Raw genomic sequence first — 26,604 nt, 5'->3', positions numbered from 1 at the left:
AATATACACAAATCTATTATAACAGTTAAAACTTATCAAAGCTTATGCACACATCCAACAGACTGTATGTGACATCACTCACAGTTGAGATATGTAAACGTAAAGATGCATTATTAAATCCTAGCCACAGAAAATTAACTGTAGTACATACTATACTACAGTAATAATTTTGTAGGCCCTTCTTGTTGCCACTGTACTGAGCTCAAGCATTGCAAGTATCTGGTTAAAGCACCGTGTAACACTGATTTTCTCGTGAGCAGTTTGTCTTTATGGTAAATTGTGTATCACGGTGAAAAGTTCTTTCGTGCGGTTCTCATGTACTTTTCACTGTGTTTAGTGCAATACTGTAAACCTTGAATGACAGCAGGGGCCCCACACAAAGTGCACTAGTGATGCTGGAAGTGCTCCCAAGAAGCAGAGAAAAGTCCTGACATTAGAAGAAAACATGGAATTTCTTGACATCTACCATAGATTGAGGTCTTCACCTGTTGTTGCCCACCATTTCAGGATAAATGAATCCAGCATAAGGACCACTGTAAAAAAAGAAAAGGAAATTTTGTGAAGCTGTTGCTGCAACTGTGCCATAGGTGCAAAAACCTTGTACTTTCTGCAAAATACTTTTTCATCTCATTTTGAACATGCAGTTTTTATGTAGGTGAGGATTGCTGCGAGAAAGACATTCCTATAGACTCTTCAAGTGATTTGAAAAGGTGAAGTCATCATATGACCATATGAAAGTAAAGGACCTAAAGCTGGAGAATATCCCATGCCAGCAAAGGATGGTTTGATAATTTTAGGAAGAGGTTTGGCTTAAAAATGTCAAGATACCTGGAGAAACAGTTTCTGCTGACCAGGGGGTAGCAGACGAGTTCCCATACCCAACATTAAGAAAAGCACTGAGGTGAAAGGATATCTGCCTGAACAGGTTTTTAATGCAGACAAAAGTGCCCTATTCTGGAAAAGAAAATGCCGCAGAGGACATTTACCTAGTAAGGAAGAGAAGTGAGCACCAGGATATAAGGCAGGAAGGGATAGGCTAAATCTAGTGTTTTGTGGAAATGCAGTCAAATTTATCATCAGGACTGCTCTCATCTATAAAGCTGCTAACTCCTTGGCCTTGAAGGGAAAAGATAAACACCAGCTGCCAGTCTTTTGATTGTACAACAAGAAGGCCTGGACAGTGAGAACCCTTTTTCTGTACTGGTTCCATCGATGCTTTGTCCTTAAAGTCAGGAAGTACCTTGACAGTAAGGGACTCCTTTTTAAAGTTCTTTTGATATTGGCCAGGGCCCCTGGCCACCCAGAACCCCATGAGTTCAGCACTGAATGCATCAAAGTTGTCTACTTGCCCCCAAACACGGTGTCTCTGATTCAGCCTCTAGATCCAGGGAGTCATGAGGACCTTTAAGTCTCGTTACACATGATCCTTTATGGAAAGGATTGTCAATGCTGTGGAAGAGAACCCTAAGAGAGAGAGAACATCATGAAAGTCTGGAAGGATTACATCATTGAAGATGCTATCATTGTTTTAGAAAGAGTGGTGAAAGCCGTCAAGCCCAAAACAATAAATTCCCGCTGGAGAGACCTCTGTCCAGATGTTGTGCATGACTTCCAAAGTTTACAACAGAGTCAGTTAAGGAAATTATGACAGAGATTGTGTGTATGGCCAAAAAAGTGGGGGCAAAGGGTTTTAAGGTAGGGAGCTTGAAGAAATTCGAGAGCTAATCGACAGCACGCTAGAGGAACAAACAGAAGATGGCTTGATGGAGATGAGTGCTTCTAAACCAGTGCCAGATGATGAGAAAGAAGACCTAGAAGAAGCAGTGCCAGACAACAAATTGACATTAAACCATAGTACAGAAGAGTTCTGATTATTCAAGACTGCCTTGACTTCCTTTATGACACAGGCCCTTCTATTTTACAGGCGCTGAAATGAAAACAAATGGCGATACCGTATAGAAACATTTTTAGAGAAATGAAAAAGCAAAGCCAGAAATCATAATGTTTTGCCGTGAAGTGACACTGAGTGTGCCTGTCTCTCCTGGCGCCCCCCCCCCCCGTCTCACCTCTGCCATCCCTGAGACAGCAAGACCAACCTGTTGTCTTCTTCCTCTTTCTAGCCTGCTCAATAGGAGGATGATTTGGGTGAAGACTTTTGTGATAATCCATTCCTGCCAAATGAATGGTAAATTGTCAGACCGTACAGTTAATGAACTTATCTGTTTTGTCTATGTATGTCTTCCTGTGGAAATCTAGTAACTGTATGGAAAGAGCTGTGTGAGATGTTTTTGTGTCATCATCATCCAGGTATTAATTGCGTAGAATATTGTGTGCAAGACTTGGATGGGAAAGGATAACTTATTCTTACGTAGGTTTAAGGTGAGTGATATGTAATATAAAATTAATAACATGAGTTTTCTTACTGTCTCATAACTGCTTTCAAAGAATTATAGTACTGGGGCGCCTGGGTGGCGCAGTCGGTTAAGCGTCCGACTTCAGCCAGGTCACGATCTCACGGTCCGTGAGTTCGAGCCCCGCGTCAGGCTCTGGGCTGATGGCTCAGAGCCTGGAACCTGTTTCTGATTCTGTGTCTCCCTCTCTCTCTGTCCCTCCCCCGTTCATGCTCTGTCTCTCTCTGTCCCAAAAATAAGTAAACGTTGAAAAAAAAAAAAAAAAAAAAAAAAAAAGAATTATAGTATTGTACAGTATGCCTCCCTCTCTTGTAATTGGAGAAAATGCCTATCAGCTTATCATCACAGGTAAGTGGTTTTAAAAATGTTAACAATATTTCTAATACTGTATTCTGAATTATGACCATAATACTGTATGCCCTAAAAATTTTATAATGATTAATTCATTAGGCTAGGCTGCTGTGAAGCAATCACATCCAATTATACTAGACTACCATAAAGTACCCATGTTGCTGCTTTTTTTAAAATTTTATTTTTTATTTTTTAAAATATACATCCAAATTAGTTAGCATATAGTGCAACAATGATTTCAGGAGTGGATTCCTTAGTGCCCCTTACCCATTTAGCCCATCCCCCCTCCCACAACCCCTCTAGCAACCCTCAGTTTGTTCTCCATATTTATGAGTCTTTTCTGTTTTGTTCCCCTCCCTGTTTTTATATTGTCTTTGTTTCCCTTCCCTTATGTTCATCTGTTTTGTCTCTTAAAGTCCTCCTATGAGTGAAGTCATATGTTTGTCTTTCTCTGACTAATTTTACTTAGCATAATACCCTCCAGTTCCATCCACGTAGTTGCAAATGGCACGATTTCATTCTTTTTGATTGCCGAGTAATACTCCATTGTATATATATACACCACATCTTTTTTATCCATTCATCCATCGATGGCCATTTGGGCTCTTTCCATACTTTGGCTATTGTGGATAGTGCTGCTATAAACATGGTGGTGGACATGTGCCTTCGAAACAGCACACCTGTATCCCTTGGATAAATGCCTAGTAGTGCAATTGCTGGGTCGTAGGGTAGTTCTATTTTTAGTTTTTTGAGGAACCTCCAGACTGTTTTCCAGAGTGCCTGCACCAGCTTGCATTCCCACCAACTATGCAAAAGAGATCCTCTTTCTCTGCATCCTCGCCAACATCTGTTGTTGCCTGAGTTGTTCATGTTAGCCATTCTGACCGGTGTAAGGTGGTATCTCATTGTGGTTTTGATTTGCATTTCCCTGATGATGAGTGATGTTGAGCATTTTTTCATGTGTCGGTTGGCCATCTGGATGTCTTCCTTGGAGAAGTGTCTATTCATGTCTTTTGCCCATTTCTTCACTGGATTATTTGTTTTTTGGGTGTTGAGTTTGATAAGTTCTTTATAGATTTTGGGTACTAACCCTTTATCTGATATGTCATTTGCAAATATCTTCTCCCATTCTGTCGGTTGCCTTTTAGTTTTGCTAATTGTTTCCTTTGCTGTGCAGAAGCTTTTTATTTTGATGAGGTCCCAGTAGTTCATTTTTGCTTTTGTTTCCCTTGCCTCCGGAGACGTGTTGAGTAAGAAGTTGCTGCGGGCAAGATCAAAGAGGTTTTTGGTTTTTTTTTTAAACTTTTTTTTAAATGTTTATTTATTTTTGAGACAGAGAGAGACAGAGCATGAACGGGGGAGGGGCAGAGAGAGAGGGAGACACAGAATCCGAAGCAGGCTCCAGGCTCCGAGCTGTCAGCACAGAGCCCGACGCGGGGCTCGAACTCACGGACCGTGAGATCATGACCTGAGCCGAAGTCGGACGCTTAACGGACTGAGCCACCCAGGCGCCCCAAGATCAAAGAGGTTTTTGCCTGCTTTCTCCTTGAGGATTTTGATGGCTTCCTGTCTTACATTGAGGTCTTTCATCCATTTTGAGTTTATTTTTGTGTATGGTGTAAGAAAGTGGTCCAGGTTCATTCTTCTGCATGTCACTGTCCAGTTTTCCCAGCACCACTTGCTGAAGAGACACTCTATTCCATTGGATATTCTTTCCTGCTTTGTTAAACATTAGTTGGCACAATGTTGCTGCTTTTTTGTTATCAATGCATGGATCATTATACCTATAAGTACATATGAATTTCTTTTCCACATTATTTTTTTCATCTTTGATGTCTAGCGCTAGTAATATGTATGGCATATACAGTGTTTTATATCATATAAGACAATATTGTGAAGGTACCGATAGATGATGCATCGTGTAAACAGATGACATAAACTCATGGTATCAATAAACACAGTACAGGTTTCTAGATGTATTTTTTCCTCCTTATGATTCTTAATATTTTCTTTTCCTTAGCTTAATTTATTGTAAGAATATGGTGTATAATACGTATATAAAATATAATATTCATCAACTGTTTATGTTACTGGTATGGCTTCTGGTCAGCAGTAGACTGTTAGTAGTTAGATTTTTGGGGAGTTAAAAGTTATATGGGGAGTTTTGGCTGTTTTGCGGGTCATTGTCCCTAACTTCTGCATAGTGGAAGGGTCAACTGTATACGTCTTCAAGATTGTTTTTTTCTTAAGGCTGAAATGCCGTGGTGTTTCAACAGTGAAAATTTGATGAAGTATTTCTTCCAGATAGAACTAAGAAACTATTTGAAATTGATAGGGTGATTGAAGCTATCTATAAGGTATCCTTATAATATTCTGTCTAAATACTTTAGCATTCAAAATTGTGTTTTCTTTTTTGTTTTAAGTTTATTTATTTTGAGAGAGAGAGTGAGGGAGAGAGAGAGAGACAGCGTGAGTGGGGGAGAGGCAGAGAGAGAATGAGAGAGTTCCAGGGCAGGCTCTGTGCTGTTAGCACAGAGTCCGATGTGAGGCTTGAACTCACAAACTGCAAGATCATGACCTGAGCTGAAATCAAGATTCAGATGCTTAACCTAGTGAGCCGTCCAGGTGCCCCCAAGATTCTGTTTTCTACTAGTATTGATGAATTTACAGTGATGCACCTATATAGCCTTTTGCTGATTTCTCTATTATAGCAGATAGATGTAAAACAACACTTGGTGGTTGTGTCCAGGCTAGTTACATACATGCAAGTACTTGCTTTTTTCTCTCTTTTCTTTTATTCTCTAAACCAGTGTTTGAGATGTATGTGCCTATACTGGAGTCTGTTTTTCAAAAATAATTTTGTTCTCATTATATATAAGATCTTTGATCCTGTAGAGCATTCAGACAATATAGAAAATTGTGAGGAAGCAAAAATCAAGGTTAACAGTTTAGTAATTCCAGATTGATCACTGTCGACAGTTTGGTAATTTGCATGCATGGGTGTCCATGTGCACATAACATGAACATACACATGTGTACACTCTTGTGTCATGAGTGAACTTCTATAACACATGCCATTTACCAGTCTTAATTTTTTACTTAATACTTTGTTGTGGCTTTTTTCTCGTGCTAATGAGTATCATATTTTAAAATGACTGAATTGTGTTTCACTTGATGTATATATCATAATCTATTTCTCAGTACCCTTTTGATAGGTGTTTAGTTTTCAGTTTTTCACTATTGGGAGCAATGCTACCCTAAGCATAGTGGCATATTCCTCTTGTCCGCTTGTATTTTGGGGGCAAATTTCTGTAAATAGAAATGCTAATATAATTTTATTTTAAATATAATTATACTTTGTGGCAATATATTAAAAAGTATATAATTTTGTATGGTAAGCAGTTCTGGAAAGCTGATAATTTTCCCTTTTAAGAATCTGACCTGTGCTCTTTTAGACTGAATGTAGTTATTAGCATCCACATATATAGGGCCAAAATGGTCCAGATTGCTGGTTTTGGGGGTTTGGGGGTCTGCATTTTTATAGATTTATTTTTGTCTTCCTTATAAAACTCTTTTCTCAAACCTGCTGCTTTTAACCTGTAGGGAACTTGGAAACAAGATAAATAACTTTATTATATGATATATAAAATTAAATCAAGTAGCCCCTGAGTCAAAATCTATGGAGTGTTCTAGTTATAGAGGTAGAATAAAGTTGTTGACTGGTTGAATTTAGGAAATGTAAGGACTATTTCCATTTTGGGGGCTGTTTATTTTATGTCCACGTTCTGTTGTATTGAATTATTTCTACTACAAAGCAGCAATTTATTGCTGAATGTAGGAGACAAGGCTGTATGAATTGAGATAAAAGGTAAGCTTTTATGATTAGGAAATTCCCTTCCTTCAGGTGGGTGGAAATGCCGATGGAGTGTTTGCCTCCTCGTTCCTTCTCTGCCTGGCATTGCCTACTTGTTGTGCTCTTCACTGGGGAAAGTATATCTTTGTCTCTGGGCATGCTCTCGAGGCTGCTGACACCCTCGGTGCCTTCTCCAAGGCTGGTCATGAGGGAGTCAGCCAGGATCTGACTGCTTGGGCTCTGGCACCCCCTGTGTGGGAACAGTTTTCTGGGATAGATGAGCCCTGGGCAACTGAGCAGTGCCAGTCTTCCTTCCATTATTGCCTGATTTGTGCTGCCAGCACTGGTGTGTATTAGGAGTGCAAAACTGAGTCAGACCCCTTCCTCCTCTTCTGGGAGCTCACCTTGTGGAAAGTAAGATAACCTCAAAGCATGTAGCTTGATAGATGGCACACCAAGTACCCTCTGAGTGGTGTGTTTGAGAGGGGAGTTATCAGTTCTTTCTGAGGAAGAAAGGCTGCAAAGGCTTCCAGAAGAGACGGGGAAACTTGTACCCAGAGGTGGAAAATGAGAAGAGTTGGAGGGGGAAAGTTGTTAGGAGGGGGAAAGGTGGGGTCAGAGTTGGGGGTATGGAGATACACTCATTCTAGGCAGCAGGTAAAGCTTGTGCAAAAATGTGGAGATAGGAAACATTTACACCTCTTTTGTGATTCACATTCTGCACAGCTTTCATGGCTGGCACGCTAAGTGTTGGAGGAGAGGGGGATGCTTGAAGAAGAGATGGTAGAGACCATAGTGGGCCTTGTGTGCTGTGATGAAGAGTTGGACTTGATCTTTTAGTGATAGTGGGGCATCATCACAAAGCTTTAATTAGCCCTGTGCCTTGATTCATGGGCACATTCATGAGCAGCAAATGAAAACCTATTGTGCTCATTTCATGGAGTGATAAAAATCCCATTTATGAGTTAGGGGATGTGCTAAACATTAGTACTAGAGGGAGTACATTTATAATGTGACTCATTCCCTCAGCAAGGCTTTCAGGGTCTGTAAGGTAAGCAGAAAGACTCCTTTAATAAAGGGACGCCATTTCAGACAGGTGGTATAACTGCTTAGTGCTGAGAAAACTTATGTCCAGGCAGTCCAACCTGGTGTATAGATACAGGTTTGGGGGATGGCACAGGGTGTGTCCTTACCCAGCCTTGCCTGACAGCCCGACATAGGACAGACGGCAGGCTATGCAAAAAGGAACAGTCTTTGTGCAGTGCAGAAAAAGACTGCTGTGCATTGATTTTTTTTTTCCCCCCATTTCATACCTGCACACAAATATGGATCTGTCAGGGTGTCATCTCTGAATACTGAGTTAAGTAATATCAGAGTTAAGATAAAAATCAGTGGTTTAATTGATGAAATGAGCATAGGGCTAGACATGTAATAGCTCGATAAATAATTGATTTAAAAAAAAAACCTGACTTTAAAACAAAATGGATTTTCAAAAACTGAAAAAGACTTGGTTAAAAAATTTTAAAAATGTATCAGAAGAGATTAGGATTTAGAATTTCTAGTATATAAATTAAGACATTTTATTCACTTGATCTTTTAGGCAGAGTTTTTAAGTAAGACACTGTAGGCCATGGACTGTATTCATAATCTGATATTAAAGTGTACTTAGAGAATTTATTCCTTTATAAATTATTCAAATGGAGTAAATAAGCAGGATTTACGGGGGGAGGGCAGTCAGTGGGCTGTTGACTTGAATATCTTACTAAGCTTTAAAGATGTTTCCTTGAGGGGCAGATGTTGGTTTGAGGAATTCTCAATCAGTGTATTGGCTTGGAAGTGAAAGAATCTGGAAAGCTTGTGCTTCTTTACAAATCTCCTGCATATACTGAGATCAGAAGGTACAGTCTGGTGTGTGGAGGCAGATGTGATTTTGGCAGCGTGGATCCAGAAGGTTGGGTTTCCACTTACGTCTCACCACTTCGAGCACTGTGCCCTAGATGTCTTATTTACCTCTATCACTTCCATCTTCTTTTGCAGACTTATCCCTATAACACCTCTACCTCCTAATTGTACAGATTTTTTGTGAGAATTGAATGTTCTCATTCTAATGTGAATGAAACATTTTATTTAGCTTGCAAAATACTTTACCGATGTAAGATGGCAGTATGAGGTGTCAGAAAAGTTTTGTTTTTAGTGGCATAGCGTTTTTAAAAAATGTTTGTTTATTTTTGAGAGCACAGAGACAGAATGCGAGTGGGTTAGGGGCAGAGAGAGAGGGAGACACAGAATCTGCAACAGGCTCCAGACTCTGAGCTGTCAGCACAGAGCCCGACGCGGGGCTCGAGCTCACAAGCTGTGAGATCGTGACCTGAGCCAAAGTCAGTCACTCAACCAACTGAACCATCCAGTCGCCCCGAGCATAGCATATTTTAACTTCAGTTTAGCTTGGTTTAAGTAAAGAAAAGGGCAGAAATCTACATTCATCAATACACTAATTAGACATTTTTAAATGTAAGTTTTTGGTCATAATTTCTACATGCTGCTGAAGAAAAATATTCAGAAAACACATGGTTTTTTGGAGAGTGGGTTTAGGTTTAAATGACTGATCCTTCTGATGTCTTTTAAATATTCATTATTAAATTTTTGAACTGGACATAGTTAATCTCTTGGGAGCATTTTACATACAGTGCCTTGTTAAAGTTGCAAGATACAAAATATGCAAAAATCTGTTGCATTTCTATGTACTAATGAACTATCAGAGAAGTTAATAAAACGATCCCTTTTATACTTGCATCAAAAATAATAAAATACCCAGGAATAAATTTACTAACAAAATTTGATTAGTCAAATTCACTTTGAGTGTTATATTAGGGAATCAGTGAAATGCTCTGGGGGGTGGCAATTGTGGCTGAATCCACATTTCAGGAAAAAAATGACAGTTTGTTTTGTTGGTCTGCGCGTGCAGTGAATCCTCAGCCTCGCAGCAGGGGCCCTCTGGGGATGTTGGCATGCACAGCCCATCAGTGACAGCCAAGCTGTCAGGAGGTGACTTCTGAAGGGGAATAGAGTTCTTGCTGCTGCCTGTATTCCAAGTGTATAGAGTGGGCTGTAGGATCCCAATCCTAAAGAGAAGAAATTTGATTCCAGTGCTTAGCACACAAAGCAATGAGAAATTTAATCATTATTAATGTAACTATTAGAGGCTTACCTTCATAATAAAGGAAGTTCGTTTTCATACCTACATTTAGTCCCTCCTGCTGCCATTAATGTTTCTGGTTACAAAATCTCATCTCAGCAGTGTTTCCAAGAATGGCACTTTGTGCCCTGTGGTCCCTTCTGTCGTCTGGTCCCTGTGAAACCCTTGAATAAACAAACTCAGGACCCCCTCCTTGCTGTGGTTCCAGTTGTTGCTTGGAGTCTACAGGATCACTCTCCTTGTGCAAGTAAGTAGGCAGGCAGCATTGTAAAGTGGTGAAATTTGTAGACTTGGAGTTTGGAGTTTGAAGCATGGCCATTACACTTAGTAGCTCTTGACCTTGGGCAAGTAAGTTAATCTCTTGGAGCCTTGTTTTCTTCATTTACAACACGGGGATAATATTTACCTTATCAATAGGCCGTAAAGTACTTAGCATAGCATCTGGCACCTGGTGAGCCTTAGCAGAGGTTCATTAAGATTGTGTTTTTATGATTAAACCAAGCATTGTGTGATTGCAATTCTGAGAATAATTTTCTGGGAGTTAGGGAACAAACTGAATTTGTGGACTATTGTTACTAGGGTTCCTGTTGGTGCGAAAAGGAAGGATGGCTTTAGGTCATATGGCTGAATGGCAGTTCAGGGAGTGAAGAGGAGCGAGTTTTATGGCTCTTTAAAAAGTCAGTCAGCATCTATTATTTGAAAATGTATTTTGATTGGAAACACTGAGTTTGATTGTGAATTTAAATCCTTTTATGTGACTGGAGTGAGAAAATTATTCACGCTGGCAGTTTCTCTTACACACTGAAATCTGTTTCTTTGCCGGTGCAGATTTCATTTCTGTCTTTTTGACTGAGGAGGAAAAATAAGATCCTCTTTTGCCTTTTCTAGAATCTATCAATACTTACTGAATTAGGTGAAAGGTTTGAGCCATTCCTCTTTGTAGGCCTGAAGGACCTGAATCCTCAGTGCAAAGCTCTCAAAGCTGAATTTTTAGTAGAAGAAGGTGTATGATATCTGTGTACGTGAAGGATTGGTGTTTGTTGAGCTATCAGAGTAACTTTGAACTGTATGTAAAGAAGTGAGAAACAAACAAAATCACTTATCCCATGGGTTCTTCCAACTCCTCCTTCTCAAGTGTGAATCATCTCTGAGGAAGACAAGGGTCAAAGTGGCCTGATATGTGGAAGAGCAGGAACAAGATGGAACAGGATATGAAGAGTGTGGATCTGGGAGCCCGGAATGCTGGCTTCTGGTTCTGGCTTTGCTAATATATGATTGTGATACTTGAGAAAGGTAGTTTGCTGGTTTGGCTTCAATTTTTTTTTTTCTTTTTTTCTTTTTTTTTGTCTCTTACTGTTCAGGGGCTGTAGGTGATCTCCAGGCTCTTGGGTTGGAAGTAGCTTATGCAGCCTTCCATAAGAGCACAGGTAGACAGCCTTGAAGCACTCTTGGCAGGTCATTATTCTGTCTCTATTGGCTGTTTCATTCAGCCTCAGCTTCCCTTCCCTTCTAGAGATGGGGGACTCTTTGTTTTCAGTGCAGCTTTGAACAGCTTAATATTGAGGAGCTTTTCATGGTGTGTAGATTCCTAGCCTTCCCATAGTCCTAATTATATCTTCCATCTTTCACGCAACAGATCTTCAGATATTGAACGAGTGTCAGGTTAATTTTTTCCAGGTTATGCTGCCGAAGCTCTAACCATTGCTCTTTGATGTATTTCAGAACTTCAATATCATGCTAACTTTTCTGAAATATCTCAGGTTTTCACTGCCACTTTTAAAATGTGACCCTTGGAGAAGCATATCCAGTACTTTAGCTAGGATGTGACTAGCACAGTGCATGCTAAGAATGTTTGGAAACTGTAATTTAATGAGAATAGCCCAAGTTGATGTTTTTGTTGGTTTATTTTATAGACAGATTTCTGCTATGTTGAGCATGTAGCTCTCATCCTTGGAGTTGTCTTTCACATGAATTGCTCACAGGTAAGGCCTTATTTTGTAGATGAACAGCTTATGTTTTAGCTCTAGGGCAGTACTTTATATTTAATTCTTTTTTCTTGTGAATTGTTTTATACTTGTTCCTTGCTCCTGACTGCTGAATTTTCTGACCCTTCCGTCTGTCCTGGATATTAGGGAGTCCCACAGGTTGTGTTCTCCTCATTTCTCCTCTCTGATACTGCCCCTGAGTCCATCACAGGTAGTTGATGAAAACGTTGACCAAGGCAAAGCCAAGTGGAGACTCTTGTGGCAGAGAACCAGCATCTTTCTTTGTTCTTTACATTTAACGTGTGGGGAACCATCATAGTGGTTCCAGGCTCTTACCAGCAATATGTTTTTAATCATAGCTGGATGTAATTTGTCTTGTTTTGAAGCCTTCAGTTCAAACAGGCTTCTCAGTAAGTTATCATCTGTCTTGAAAATTCTGTATTTGTAAGTTTCTGTTTTCGTGTGCATTTGGACTGCTGGTGCCAGCTCTTTTGCCAGTTCTTGTGTTCTACTTAGGTGAGCCTTTCCTTATGTGATCTCCAATAATATTGCCCACTAGTCCCCATCTTGTGTTTTTCTTGGTGCTCTCAGTCTTCCTATGGCTTCCTGACCTCTGGAATGCCCAGAACTGAGTACTGAATTGCCTTGTGGGCCAATAGAAGGAGGAAATGTCCTATGTTAAGAAGGTTTCTGATCTTTTTTCCAGAGGTACTACTACATATATACCTCAGAGTTTTTCAAAAGACTATAACTTTAGACAGTTTAAATTTATCCTCCAGGGGTAGAAGGAGAAATTGCAAAAAAATATTCCAGGAGTCTTTTCTTTTCTTTTTTTTTTTTTTATGTTTATTTATTTAGAGAGAGACTGAGAGGGAGAGAACATATGAGTGTGCACGTGAATGCACCTGAGCATAAGCAGGGGAGGAGCAGAGAGAGAGAGATTGAGAATGGGAATCCTGAATCCCAAGCAGGCTCCATGCTCATGTGGAGCCTGACACCGGGCTTGATCTCATGACCGTGAGATCATGACCTGAACCAAAATCAGGAGTTGGATGCTTAACCAACTGAGCCACTCAGTTGTCCCTAGAAGTCTTGTAAAGAGGGGGCAAAATTTAAGAAACTATCTCCTCTTATTTTATCACTCTTACAATGTCCTTTATGGAACATGTGTATCCCAAGTAATGGTAGCAGTTAGATATTTCTGTGTTTGAGGTTCTCTTTAGTGTAAAGTATTAATCAGTAATAGAGCACACATACTGTGGAATGAAAGGACCTCATTTGTAAGGATTAGAAAAGATGAATTGTACCGTAAAAGGTAGAAGAACATTCGGAATGGAAGACTAACCTGTGAGAATGATTTTGAACATGGACCTATAAATGCTTGGAATTTTGATGTACTTAATTATTAATGAGAACTTTTAAAACTACAGAATTTTGCATTAAGTCACTCATTATCATTGGAATTTTGCCTTGTTTAGATTTGGCTTCCAACTTATATAAAGGCTTTAATTACTTGAAGTAAGTCAGACTTTTGCAGCATGGATTCCAGGAACAGTATATAGAAGAATTTCCATTAATATGGGAAATACTGTGTCTAGAAGCTCTTCAAATGAAGGAGTCTTTAACGATTAACTTTCTGTGGAGAACAAGATGCTGTATGGTTTCTAGATTACAGTGCTGTAGGGGTACATGTGGAAATTAGAACTCTAATGGGATTCAATTTTATTAAATACATAAGGTTTTGCACCTTAAAGGTTAAGTATCCAGTTGCACTCAACTTAGGAAATTCAAAGTTATTATTCTCAAAATAACTGTTACTTTGTCCCCATGGGCAGATTTTGAATTTGCATTGTTGAGCATAATGTATAATTTATACTTCAATATATACAGTTGAGTCTTATATCTAAATGAGTGAAAGAAATTAACTTCATTTCTGTATATATTGTAACTGGGCAACATTCATTAACCAATAGTGATTTGAACATATACTATGTGATAGGGCCTAGGGATATAGAAATGAACAAATAAAACAGAATCCTTGCTTTTGTGTTGTACACTTAGGTAATATGGGGGAAATGCATGTATCTGTGATTTTGTGATAAAATTAAGGGAGTAATTGTGCATTGCACTAAGAATAATATGTTGTCTACAAATGATGTTATTTGCCAAGTTTACACATCTGACATAGAAGAAACAAAGATTTTGGACTCCATTGAGGACACAAGTCTTTGGTGTCCTTGAGGTAACTCTGGTTCTCAAAGACTATCTTGAAACCATCGGCTGGATTTACTTAAAAAAACCCATTCAATTTAGGCAGTAACTAAAGATGGAGTGATTATTCACTGGGACACTTTTCATATTACCAAAAAATTTAGAATTTATAGCGTTCAGAACTCTTGGGGCTGTTGAATTTATGTTATTGTTTAGAAAAATAAAACATAAAAATAAAAATAAAATGGAAAAATAAAAAAAAAAAAATGGAAAAAGGCCTGGAGTTTCTAAACCATGTGACTTGTGGTCAGTCCCATTTCTCTTGATACAGAGCAGGGAGCTGTTCTCAACAGGACCATTCTAATCTGTGTGCAGTTGGCAGCTTCGGATTTTCACAGACTAACAAGTAAGACCGCTAGAGGCCTATACCTCCTTTAGTTGTTGCAGGGGTGCATCATCACATGGACGAGGTGGGAAAAGAACACTTTGTCTCCAGGCTTAGGAAGTAGGCTTGGAAAAGGAAAGAGAATGTTTTGAATAAAATCAGAAGGGAAATTATGCATGTCAAACACGAGTCTGGAATCATACAGAGTAATGGATACTCAGACTCTGCATGGGAGTTGAAAACTTTTTTTTGGCTAGTATATATTTTTGTCCCAAAAGGAAGCAGTTTTTAATGCTCTGTTCATAGCTTGCAATCTTATGAGCTTCCTGGTATTTAAGTAATATTTTTGACAGTTAAAGCAATTAAATCATTTGGAAATCATTCAGCCCCTGAAGTGTATTTTCTAATTTCTTCCCCTGGAGAGCACTAGCTGTAGTCTTTGCTAAGAGATGAATTAGGCCCCCTCATACAGTCTTTTTAAGAGCCATCTTAGGAGGTTTGAAAAGTTACTCTTTATACCATAGGGTAAAACCCCCTCCCTCCCCTTTCCTATCAGTTGAATTCTTAAAATGATTACATTTTCTTCTTGTTCCCTAGGACTAAATTTTTAAGCAAATAATGGCATAAGTTGAGGCAGATGGAAAACCTCAAAGGGCTTCCAGCACCTTCCTGAATTATTGTTGCCAGCGCCTTTAAGCCATGGCTACCACCCCACAAGGAGAACCCTTGTCCCTGTTCTGCTATCTTTGGTTCAGATTTGCTGTGGGCAGCAGACCTTAAGGTTGACAAAGGCAGGTGGGCTTTAAAGAGGAAACCCTTAACAGTTGCTATTCCTGTAACTCTTGTCGCTTTTCTCCTAGTAACTGCCTTTTCATTTTTGGGGCTGAGATATGAGGCAGAGAAGGTGAACTCAAGAGAGAAGAAGGATTCTCACCACTCCCTCTAGTCCCCTTGTTCCCTTCATGGCCCTGCCCAGTCTACTATTTTCCAAACTACTTGTTTACAAATCAGAGAGTCATGTAGGGAGGTATTTTTGGGTTTTTTTGGTTTTTGTTTTAACCAAGTAGTTTCCCAGACCCCACTGTCAGCTTTTATACTTTAGGAAGTCTGAGGCTTGAATCGTGAAAATCTCTGTATTTGTTGACTTATTATGCAGGTAGGTGCTTTTGATGCCCAGTTAGATTTGAGAATTATTGGATACTGACTCATCCTGACCTTGGAAGTTCTGAGTCGTAAGTCATAGGTCCAGTGGGACTTACTACTCGACAGATAAAGCCACAGGTACCAGGTGTTCATGAACTAAGAGGGCTTCAAGGAATGAAAGAGCATTTGTACTTCTCTCTAGTCATCTGGTTGGTGGATGTTGTGTTTTTAGTGCCATATTAAAATATATTAGCTTTGTCCTCTTTTATATTTGTAAGTTGATGGAAAGCTCCATTTGAAGATGTGATGGGTAAGCTGACAACCTCCCATCCCCCTAAAAAAAGATGAGACCAATTAAAAAATGTATACTTTCTTTACATAAATGTGTTACCTAAGTAGATTTTTTATAAATAGGATCTACATTGTTTTTCTTCATAATCATCCGTCTATTAGTGGAGTGTGGTCTTCTCTTAGTTTCTTCTTTTATCTTCACATTAATTTGAGAAATTTAAACATGTATTTTGATGACATTTGTCTTTTTCAGTTTTCATCATCGTTGGGGAGGCTGATGGAGTTTATGAGGGGCTGACTCCTCAGAGAGGGAGGAAATTATGGAGGAGGCAGCATTTGAGCCAAGTCTCTAAAATGTGGGAGAAGATGTGAGTTTAGAGATTGGTATTCTCTCTTGTTGGGAGGATATTCCAGATACAGGAAAATGTGAGCAAAGTTAACAGGCATGTTTGAGAAACAGCAGGCCCTCCTCCCATGGGGCCAAAATGTAGGCTCCTTGAAAGAAAAGCATAGAATGCTAGACTAGGGGCAGAGTGTCAGGAGCTTTAAAGAATTTCTGTTTGGACTTTATGCTGTGTGTCATAGTTTTTATAGGGAAATGGACTCAGATTTTAAAATAGTAACTTCATAACTATAATTGTAGCACTATATCTTAGGAGAATAAAATCTTTTATATGAATTCTATTTCAGAACTTTCAAAACTGCATATGTGCAGGTGTCTGTTCCACACAAAGCAAACATCTTTAACTGCTTTCTCCTGACACGTACTTTGCAGTCCGGTGACTCTGGGTCATGCCTGCCCTAGGGAAACTGGGGCTTGGGAGTACTGAAATAAATGAGAACCTCATCATGTGGAGAACAGCCTTAGCCACATTTGGATCTTCTGCCTCTCAGGGTTTGGGCCTTCTTCCTGCTTCAGTCATTCTGTTTTGTCCTCCTGCTCCCTGCCCTGTCTCCAGCTTTCCTCTCTCTTACTAACATACAGGGGCTTTGAACCTTGTGCTTGAAAGTTTGTGTCATCTTGCTACACCTTTTGGGAACTACTTGGCTACCCTTACGAGATCCTGTTCAAAACCGTGTTTCTGGTGTGTTTTTAGCAGCTAATGAAAGTTGCCTATTACTGTCTTTTCATATATTCTTAAAGTTGAAACCATTGGTATGCTTAATAATTTGTATAATTAATAGAATAAGTAATCATTTATTAATATGATGGTTTACATAAATATAAAACCTAGGAATTTCACAGAGCCCGGGTGTAATAATCTCTAACAGATCTGGAAAGAAGGTCAAAGACTAGTTGAAAGGACTAGTTTTTCCTCATCTAAAAAAAAATTTTTTTTTTTGATGTTTATTTGTTTTTAGACAGAGAGACAGAGCATGAGCGGGAGACACAGAATCTGAAACAGATTCCAGGTTCCAGGCTGTCAGCACAGAGCCTGATGCGGGGCTCTGACTCACAAACCACGAGATCATGACCTGAGCCAAAGTTGGATGCTTAAACCAACTGAGCCACCCAGGTGCCCCAGTTTATCCTCATTTGTAAAAAAATAGAATATTTTTTAAAGGATATATAAAAGACACGTTTGTCTACAATGAGTATCAAAATTTTGCTTTAACTCTGTTTTCAACGTTTTCAATCTTCCTAGTAATGGTCTGAGGCTTTAAGAAGACCAAAAATGCTTGCCATAATTGGTCGGGAGTCATGTTTCTGAATGGATGTTGTCGAAAAGCTACTTTGAAATCACAGTAGATACTATTTCAGTATGATACTTTGCTATAATTTATCCCAGAAATCCTGAAAAGGATTTAGTTTGGTTTAAAAATGGACAAAACTCCCCAAATCTAAAATGTATTTATGGAAACCAGATCTTGTTGTCTGTGGAACACATATCTTACTTTCTACTAGATTTTAAAATGATCAGTAACTTATATGCAGTGTGAAATATAATGCATCATGAAAATTCTATGAACCCCATGCATACAAAATTTGATAAATATAATAAAGGTAGCATTTCAAATTGAAGGAGGAAAGATTATTCAGTAAATAATGTTGGAACTGCTGGGTATTCATCTAGAAAAAAAACAAAGGATAAACTTCACAAATACTGAAATGTAAAACTGAAAACATAATAGGTATTATAAGAAACCACAGGAGAGTTCTTTTATAAACTGCATTGGGAATTACAGTCTGTCTGATAAAACAAAAGCCATAAAATAATTGATTGATAACAATCCACCTACATGAAATTCCTAAATTTCTGTGTTCCACAAACCACCAAAATAATTTACCAGAAGAAAAAAGTTTTTTGCAACTCATATTACAAAGGGCTAATTTCCTTAATATATAAAAAGCTCCTTCAAGTTCATTATAGACAAAAGATACTTAGCTAAAAATGCTTCTACAAAGCAGTAAGAAAATCACAACCAACCCAATAGAAAAATGGACAAAGTTTTAATTTTACAGTTCACAAGGAAATACAAATGGCTCTTAAATGTATAAAAAGATGCTCAACTTCATTCATATGAGAAACGTAAAATAAAATTACTTTGAGATACCTTTTTTTTTTTTTTTTAAAGAGATCTGTTTTCCAAAAATAAAAAAGCTTTGTAACAATGACCTGACAACGAATGGGGGATCTGGGACCACTGTGAAATAAAGGAGAGCCTCTTAATGCAGGAACATAGTCTGAGCTGAGTGAGGTTGAAATAGCATCCTTCTGCCATTCTGGTAGGAGTGGAAGAGGTACGCCTCAATGCAGGGCAGTTTGCAGGCATCTTTCAAAATTACAAATGTGTATTTGCTTTGACCCAGCAATTGTCCATCTAGGAATTTATTCTAGAGATATCATCATATAAGAGTTTGACTGCATCCTTATTTGAAATAGTAAAAAATTGGAAATTACCTACATACTTGTATATGGGGGACCACTAAATCAGTTGTGGGATTCCATGCAGCTCTAGAAAAGAAGGGAGCCAAGGAGAGAAAGCATGTGTGGTGTTTACTATTATGTAAAAAAGCGAGAAAATAGAATATATACTAAACTACTCCTGGGTTATTACAAGGGAAATAAATCACATTGGTTTTCATGGAGTGAGAACCGGTTACCCTGGGGTACAGGGTTGGAGGGAGATTTTTGTCACTGTATACTGTTATTTTTGTGTTTGGACCATTTGAAGGTATACTCTCTTGAAAAAATAAGTGCTAAGATAAATTAAGGAAGGGTATTGAAAAAATTGAACATTATATTGTTTTAATAAACTTAATTTCTTTGCTTGAAAAGTAACATTTTTAAGGGGGAAAAATGTGGGCCTTGTAGTGGGAGCATGTGTGTTTAATTAAATTGCCTCCTCAGCAATATTAAAAATCGGCCAGTTGTGATTTGGTGCAGAATATATTACAACCCTGTAGGAGACCGAGTTCGGAAGTTTGCTTTGAAGTTCCAGAAAAGAAGGGGTTAAAGGTGTGATGCAGGTAAAGGAAGGGTTAAGGACATTATGCAAGCTGTTAAGTAAAAAGGAAGTGCATTACAAAATGCTGAGCTCAGGAGTCTGGCTGCCAGCCAAGCCTTGCTTTCTTCACTACAGCTGAGGGCTTTCGAAGCTTCCCACCAGTGGGTTTGTCTGAACTGTTTAGGAATGCGGCCGCGGTCGCCAGCTGACGTCAGCGCTGCCGGTTCAGCCGCGGGCCAGAGCCCGGGACTGACAGCGTAGGGGGCGGGGAGGGGCGGGGCCTGCATGTGACTGACAGTGTGGGGCGGGGCGGTGTGTGTGTGTGACTGACAGCCGAGGCAGGGTTGCGCGCGGGTTTGCGGTTTCATAATGAATGCTAAATTCTGATTATTTTCTGTGTGGTAAGGTGAAAGACTTTTTTTCCCCCCTCGTTTTCGAAAGCCAGGGCTCGTATTGCTTCAATTTAGATGGCATAAAACCAAGTATTTGTAACATCAAATTGTCAGATTTCATGGGCCGTTGTGTTTGTTTTTGCTTCTGACAGGGAAACAAACACTAAAAAATATGGCGATCTTTGATGGTGGAGGGGTTGGGGTGATGACTTTTGCTGGATAATGAGGTTCTTGATTTTTTTTTTTTTAATCTTAAGTCCATTTTATTTCAGAATTGTACCAGAAAGAAATTGTAAAGGCTCTCAGATGCAGTTCTGTAAAACAGAACACCAAAAAGAAGAAATACTATGTGGAAAACTGCCAAAGTTGAATACAGTTCTATTAAAAACACCTTTGGGCATGACAGGTATGGGTTATTGTTGCTGATTCTTCAGCTCTTAAAAATGGGGACTTTTCCCTGGTGACATCTTTCAAAGATCAGGTTTGCTGCTACATTTTCTCCCCTTACATCCTGTTCTCATGTGGTTAATTTTACTTTGAAAAACATTTATGTTTCTCAACTATTTATTAAGTAGATCATTTTGCTTAGTTATAGTCAAGAGTTTTGTTAATCTTCTGGTTCTTAGTTTGATGTGAGTCAGTCAGGAATGCAAGTTCATTAAGTTTTTGTGTGGGGTGATGAGAGGTATGGGTGGTCAGCGTGGAGTGCAGTACAAGTTTATAAACAAGGATCTGTAGCTCCTTGGAGCCGTTAAACTTGATGGAAAGCTTTGTTACTTGATCAGGCCAATAGGGAAGCCTTCTTTGAGTGGCTGCTGGAATTATCTAGTATAGCTAATTTAAGTGAGTGGCTTAGAGTAACTGTTACCCCAAATTTATAAGTTTTTTATTATGACTTTCCTTCAATACAGAAGGTTTTAGCTTTTTTATTTTTATTTTATTTTTTTTTAAAGTACACTCTACACCCAGCACAACCCCAATATCAAGAGTAGTACACTCTACCATCTGAGCTAAGGTAGCCAGGAAACCCCAGGAGGTTTTAGTTTTTCAGGAAAGGAAGCCTTATGCATATTTATCCTTCTTGCTAAGAAGCTGCTTCTGCACTTGTTTTAGGCACTGATGGCATTCACCTTCTGGAGTCCGTCACTATGATTTCACTTGTGTGTAGCAGCCTCAGCTAAGGTGAAGCCATCATGTACACTAGGAGTAAACAAAGAGCAAAAAACCAGGACATTGTTCGGCGAAACACAACATGGTTGACAACGTGCTTAGCCTTAAATTATTTAGAGAGGCTCAAGTGGTCAGCCCTAAATTGTCGATTCGACAGAATTTTAGAGTTTTCAGAGTTTGTGCCTAGTGTCATAATTATTTATTTGTTTTCTTTCTAAAGCATCAGGCTACATGTTAAAGACTTGTGTTTTTCACTTAGGTGTCTTTGGTGATAATAATACATTTTATGCAGATTAATACCAGAAGTATAAAAAACCATAAACTATTCTGTTATTTATTGTTATTATTTTGTTTGTTTTTTGAGAGAGAGTGCATGCTTACACGTGTGTGATTAGGGAAGGGGCAGAGGGAGAAGGAGAGAATCTTTTAAAAAAAAATTTTTTTTTTTTTAACGTTTATTTATTTTTGAGACAGAGAGACAGAGCATGAACGGGGGTGGGTCAGAGAGAGAGGGAGACACAGAATCGGAAACAGGCTCCAGGCTCTGAGCAGTCAGCACAGAGCCTGACGTGGGGCTCGAACTCATGGACCGCGAGATCGTGACCTGAGCAGAAGTCGGACACCCAACCGACTGAGCCACCCAGGCGCCCTGAGAAGGAGAGAATCTTAAGCAGGCTCCATGCCCAGTGTAGAGCCTGACACAAGGCTTGATCCCACAACTGTGAAATCATGACGTGAGCCAAAATCAAGAGTTGGACACTTAACCGATTGAGCCACCCAGGCACCCCTATTCTGTTATATTAGATCCAAATATTAAAGTTACTTCATTTAATACGTGGAATATCCACAGGAGTATTTGGTATATTCAACACTGAATTCAGAAAGAGGTTATGAATTCTTGCTTAGTCACCAAGTACATGGCATTCTCCACTCACTTTTGATTGCACTGTGTCTTGGTTTCACTGGAGGGAAATGCTTTTAATTAGTTCCCCCATAATAGGACTCAAGGCAAAAAAGGTTATTAACATAAAAATTCTGAGCAATGGTACAATCTGGTTGGGCTCCCCAGGCAGCAGAAGAAATGAGTTAGTGTGAGTCCTTACTGACACCCCAGTAAGGTGTCAGTCTGAAGCACCCCAGCACTGTTGTGAGGACCTCACTGGGCTGCCCTGTGTTCTGGGAGAGGAGCCCTGAGTGCTTTGAGTGTGGACGGGTTTAGAATTAAAGCTTTTCTTCTTTGCTTTTGCAAAAATAGTTATTATTTTTTCTAAAAACGCCTTCAAAATAATGACTGAATGCTTATTGTCTTCTTGAATGAGTCTATTTGGAGTTTGTAGAAGACAAGTATGACTTAATTAATGGACTGCTTTTTAAGCTCTACTTAATACCAAGTGAGGTGAGCACATTTTAGCTTCTAAAGGATAGGAACATGGCAAAGATTGCCATGCAGCGGTCTGTGTTGGAAGTTTTTGCCCCAAACCGCAGTATGCTTTACTGTCCAAATACTATGATGTGTTTTAGGGATTTTCAGCCTTGTCTTTAATAAGAACACTTTAAAATCACTTCTTGTCTAGTTAACCCATGTTTTAAAAGATACTATCTACAAATACATTGCGTTTGTAATTACTATGTGTTCAATGAAAAAAAAAAAAAACACCTAAAGAAAAAAGCACTGAAGACATTATAGCAGGCAATACCCAACAGCCTCATATAACCAATATAACCACACTGAGTTGATTTAATTCCAGCCCACAAGGAAAAGGAAACAACCGTTGTTAGCCTTGTAGCTCACCCCTAGTAAATCTTTAATTTCCATTGGATGGCTTGATACTTTGAGCAAAGCATGTAGATACTTTTCCAGTGAATCACAGCAGATTGAGACTGGGACCCCAATACTGAGACTTCATGATTAAAAGAGAAAAACCTCAGGAGAGAACGTGGAGCTACTTTTCTTGTAGGGAAAGAGCTGTTGGATAGGTCAGAGTTGCAACTATCATACTTCAGATCTGGCATCTTGTTTATTTGGAATGGGGTGTGAGGAAAGGCAGCATCTTTGCTCTGATCCTTTGAAGACTGATTGATGGCTCAGGCATAGTGCTGTGGTTTCAGTATATTTCAAGACTTGAATTTAGAATCTTCCCCTCTCCTTCTCTTGCATATCACGAAATAGTGATATGAAGGCATTTATTGTTTTTGGTATTTGAAGCAGCTGGCAGCACATTTGTGTCTTCGTTCTGGTTAGTGTTTTAACTATTTGCATATTCCTTTTATGAGCTACTTCTTGGTTTTTACTGACATGGAATTAAGAGCAAGTTCAGTAGTGACAACAGATTTGTCAAAACCAGAATAGAAGCATGTTGTACTTAATTTTCAAAACTTCTGTTAGTCTTTGTTTTGGTTCCTCAGAGCATTGCTCAAGAATCTTTTAGGAGTGTCCATTTTGAATATTAAATTTAAAAATGGTTTATTTTGGGGGTGTCTGGGTGGCTCCATTGGTTGAGTGTCCGACTTCAGCTCAGGTCATGATCTCACAGTTGGTGAGTTTGAGCTCTGCTTCGGGGTCTGTGCTGACAGCTCAGAGCCTGGAGCCTGCTTCGGATTCTGTGTCTCCCTCTGTCTCTGCCCTTCCCCTGCTCACGCTCTGTCTCTGTCTCCTCTCTCTCAAAACTAAATAAACATTTTTAAAAAATGGCTTATTTTTAATTTATCCTCATTGAGGCTGGTTTCATATATTGCTTTTCATTTTGTTGTTGAAGGTATCTGTCATTAAAATTTATTTTCTGTTCTCATTCATTCATTCTTTTCTCAGAAACTTTTTGAATAGCTGCTATGTGCCAAACTTTATGTCAGGTATTGGATACATACTACTGAATAAAAACGCTTCCTTGCCTGATGGATCTTGCAGTCTAATGGAAAGTAGAGATTATTAATAAAGTATGTGGGAAGAAGTTCCTGAGGGAAGAAGGACCTGATGTGGCGAAGGAACTGAAAGGAACTGAAAGGAACCAGTGTTGGATGGTGAAGTAGATGATGAAGGGACAGTGACCCCAGATAGGGTAGGAGAAATGGGCAGGGCAAGATCCTGTAAGGCATTTTTGAGGCATGGTAAGTAAGTAGCTTTTATTCTGAGTGTAATGGCAAGGCCCCCAACCCGCCCCCCTCCACCGGCTGCTCCATGGAGAATAGGTTGGTGAATGCAAGAGTGGAAGCAGGGTATCCCGTAGAGAAGGTGGTTGCATTAGTTCAGGCAATATTAGCTCTTGCTGTTGTGGGGTGGTGGACATAGAAGGGGACAAATCAACAGGGTTTATTTTCTGCTTTGAACATCTGGGTGGTGCCTCTGTACTGGAGGGGTTTTGGAGTGTGACGAATCAAGGCTTGTTTTGCATGTATGTTTGAGCTATTCAGCAGAGAGGTCAGATAGGGAGAGTGGTGAAACCTTTTTTTCTTTTATAGAGTTACTTATGCTTTTAAAAACTGAGGATACAGGATTTTAACTGCTGCTTGTTGGGTGTTCTTGTAACTCAGACTGAGTTAATAATAGTAGACTTCTATTTCGTCTGTTGAAGGGGAAATATCTTGTGGTAGTTATAATTGGCAACAAACAACCCCTGAACTGAAGAACTCAGCATGGGAGAACTCTCATGAAATATGCTATGCTCATGAAATATGATTGGAAGTTCAAGAAGACTGTATATGTTTCAGAGGAGTGAGCACCCAATACCTATTTTGATTTTTAGGTATTTTTTTGCTTATTTTTTGAATTATTTTTCCCCAAGGAATTTTTAGGAGGTTTAAGCAAAAGATATATTACAATAAAATTATAAAATAGAAATAAAAAGTAAAGAATTATAGATATTTGCCAGCTGTTTATGAAAATTAGAAATAGTGTACAGGTGTGTTTTTGTAACAGTGTTAGCATGAGGACATTGTTCCAATCTCAGTACATTTTTGTATTGGATAGAAAATTGGAAAGTTGGTGTTTATCATATATGTATATGTATATATGTGTGTGTGTGTATATATATATATATATATATATATATATTCAGAGGATGCCATTGACCTATTCATTGTAAGACCTGCCCTTGATTTATTTTTCTGGTTCTGATATGTACAGACATTGTCATGTGATTCTCTGTAAAAACTAGTTACACATTTGTGACAGAGCCACTTAATAAAGTTGTGGAAGTAGAACAGAACAAATGATGCTTCATTTGGCACTTTTCTCTGGGTAGTTGAGATATTTGATGATATAGACTAGATTGGATTGGGAATGCTGTGTTCATTAGTCCAGGCTAAGACTTTCTTGAAGCTGGGGATATGGCAAATGAGGTCATAGGATAATAGAACCAAAGACCTCTATCTCGTAACAGAGAGAGAACTGACCCATATAATAGAATCTACAATAAAAGTTGAACACTGTATTTCTTGCATTATACTGATTTCTTACTGTGTATTATTTTATTCAAGCTTTAATCCTCATAAGAGGGCTGTGAAATAGTTGGCATGTGGATCTGCACTTTACAGATGAGGAAACTGGGTTGTGGGGAGGTTATTAGTTGTTGTAGGCTATGGAGCTAACATTGCCATTTGGGACTAGAACTCATGTTTGACTGTATCCAAAGCCCCTGCTTTCAGTCACTATTCTCTGTGGCTGGAACTGAACTAACAGGTCTGTGTGTTTTGCAGGCTTTTCTGAAGTAATGTGCTACACAGAGAAGTTAATGTGGTAGAGCTCAAGTAGGCTTTCATTTCTTAGTTTAGAAGCCCAAACGGCTGGAGTCTTTAATTTAGGGGTACTTTATAGATTATGAAGGCAGTGTTGTTTTAGTGTATGTCAAAGAAGTGTTTGGCTTAGAAATACTTGGTGAATCCTATATATGAGTATGTTTGTTGTTGCTGTGGGTAGGAGATGAGATCTGGTATTGGCCACATAAAGATTCTGGGCCACATTTCTCTATAACTCACAGACGTCCCAGTTAGAAGATAGTATCGCTAGTGACCTAAAAGCCATCTTTCAGTGTGTGTTGCTAGATGAGCTTGGGTCAGTTAATGTATATGCTATATTCTACCTCAGAAAGACTAGTTAGGTCTTTAGAACTTCTGTTCCTCTCCCACCCCTCCTCCTCTTTCTGTTTGTTTTGAACAACTGAGAACTTTAAGGGCAAAAAGCCTTCATAAAAAATTTACCAATGAAAGGTAATAGGAGCTTAAGTTATTCAAGATAAGCTTATCAGGGCTTGGAATACCAGCAGCCTGATTTTACTGTAAAAGCAAAAGCACAGATCATAATCTTTGTCTAACCTTCTTACGTATGGATTGGGTAGAGAAGTATGTGGATTGTAGGAATCACTGAGGACAGAAAGGGCAGATAGAAGTAGACTCTCTGCACATGAGCTTGTAGAACAAAAGGCATTCCTTTGTTGCTCAGGGAGTCCAAACACTGGGAAAGGAGTATAGTGAAAGGAAGCAGAAAGACTTGGTTCTCACAGTGCTATGCTGCTTGGTCATACTTCATGGAGGCCTTCTTAAGATGTGTTAATTCTGGTTACCCTTGGAATTTTCCTACTACTGACACTTCTCTTCATATAGCTTTATCCCTTCATCTTTCCCTCCCCCAGAAACTATATGAAACTTCTTGAAATTTTTAATGAGAATTTTAGATACTCCCACAGTAATTTCTAGGAGCCACAGCCTCTGATATCATGCTGCTTTTGGTCTTTTCTCTTGGGTGATTATATACCTGTCAGAGCTTATATACTT

At 39.0% G+C, this 26,604-nt stretch overlaps 1 protein-coding gene across 10 annotated transcripts in view; it reads left to right on the top strand.

Moving 5' to 3' along the window:
- The window catches only part of ZSWIM6 (zinc finger SWIM-type containing 6), a 197,110-nt gene that overhangs the window by 54,414 nt on the left and 116,092 nt on the right, over positions 1–26,604 (top strand). The window contains exons 1-4 of one of the 10 annotated variants that reach the window (XM_078449545.2): positions 2,056–2,185; positions 11,725–11,793; positions 17,189–17,343; positions 19,941–20,074. The exons of 1 other annotated variant lie outside the window; for it this stretch is intronic. In XM_078449545.2, coding sequence (XP_078305671.1) covers positions 17,318–17,343; positions 19,941–20,074 — 160 coding nt within the window. In that variant the 5' untranslated portion in view covers positions 2,056–2,185; positions 11,725–11,793; positions 17,189–17,317. Of the gene's footprint in view, positions 1–2,055; positions 2,186–7,244; positions 17,344–19,940; positions 20,075–26,604 lie in introns of those variants that run through there. 8 more of the 10 variants (XM_060635706.3, XM_078449538.2, XM_060635708.3 and 5 more) reach the window with 8 other exon arrangements.

This window comes from Panthera onca, chromosome A1 (assembly GCF_046562875.1).
Source record: "Panthera onca isolate mPanOnc1 chromosome A1, mPanOnc1 haplotype 2, whole genome shotgun sequence".
NCBI classification, from domain to species: Eukaryota; Metazoa; Chordata; class Mammalia; order Carnivora; family Felidae; genus Panthera; species Panthera onca.
This window is presented reverse-complemented; position numbering and strand designations above follow the sequence as displayed.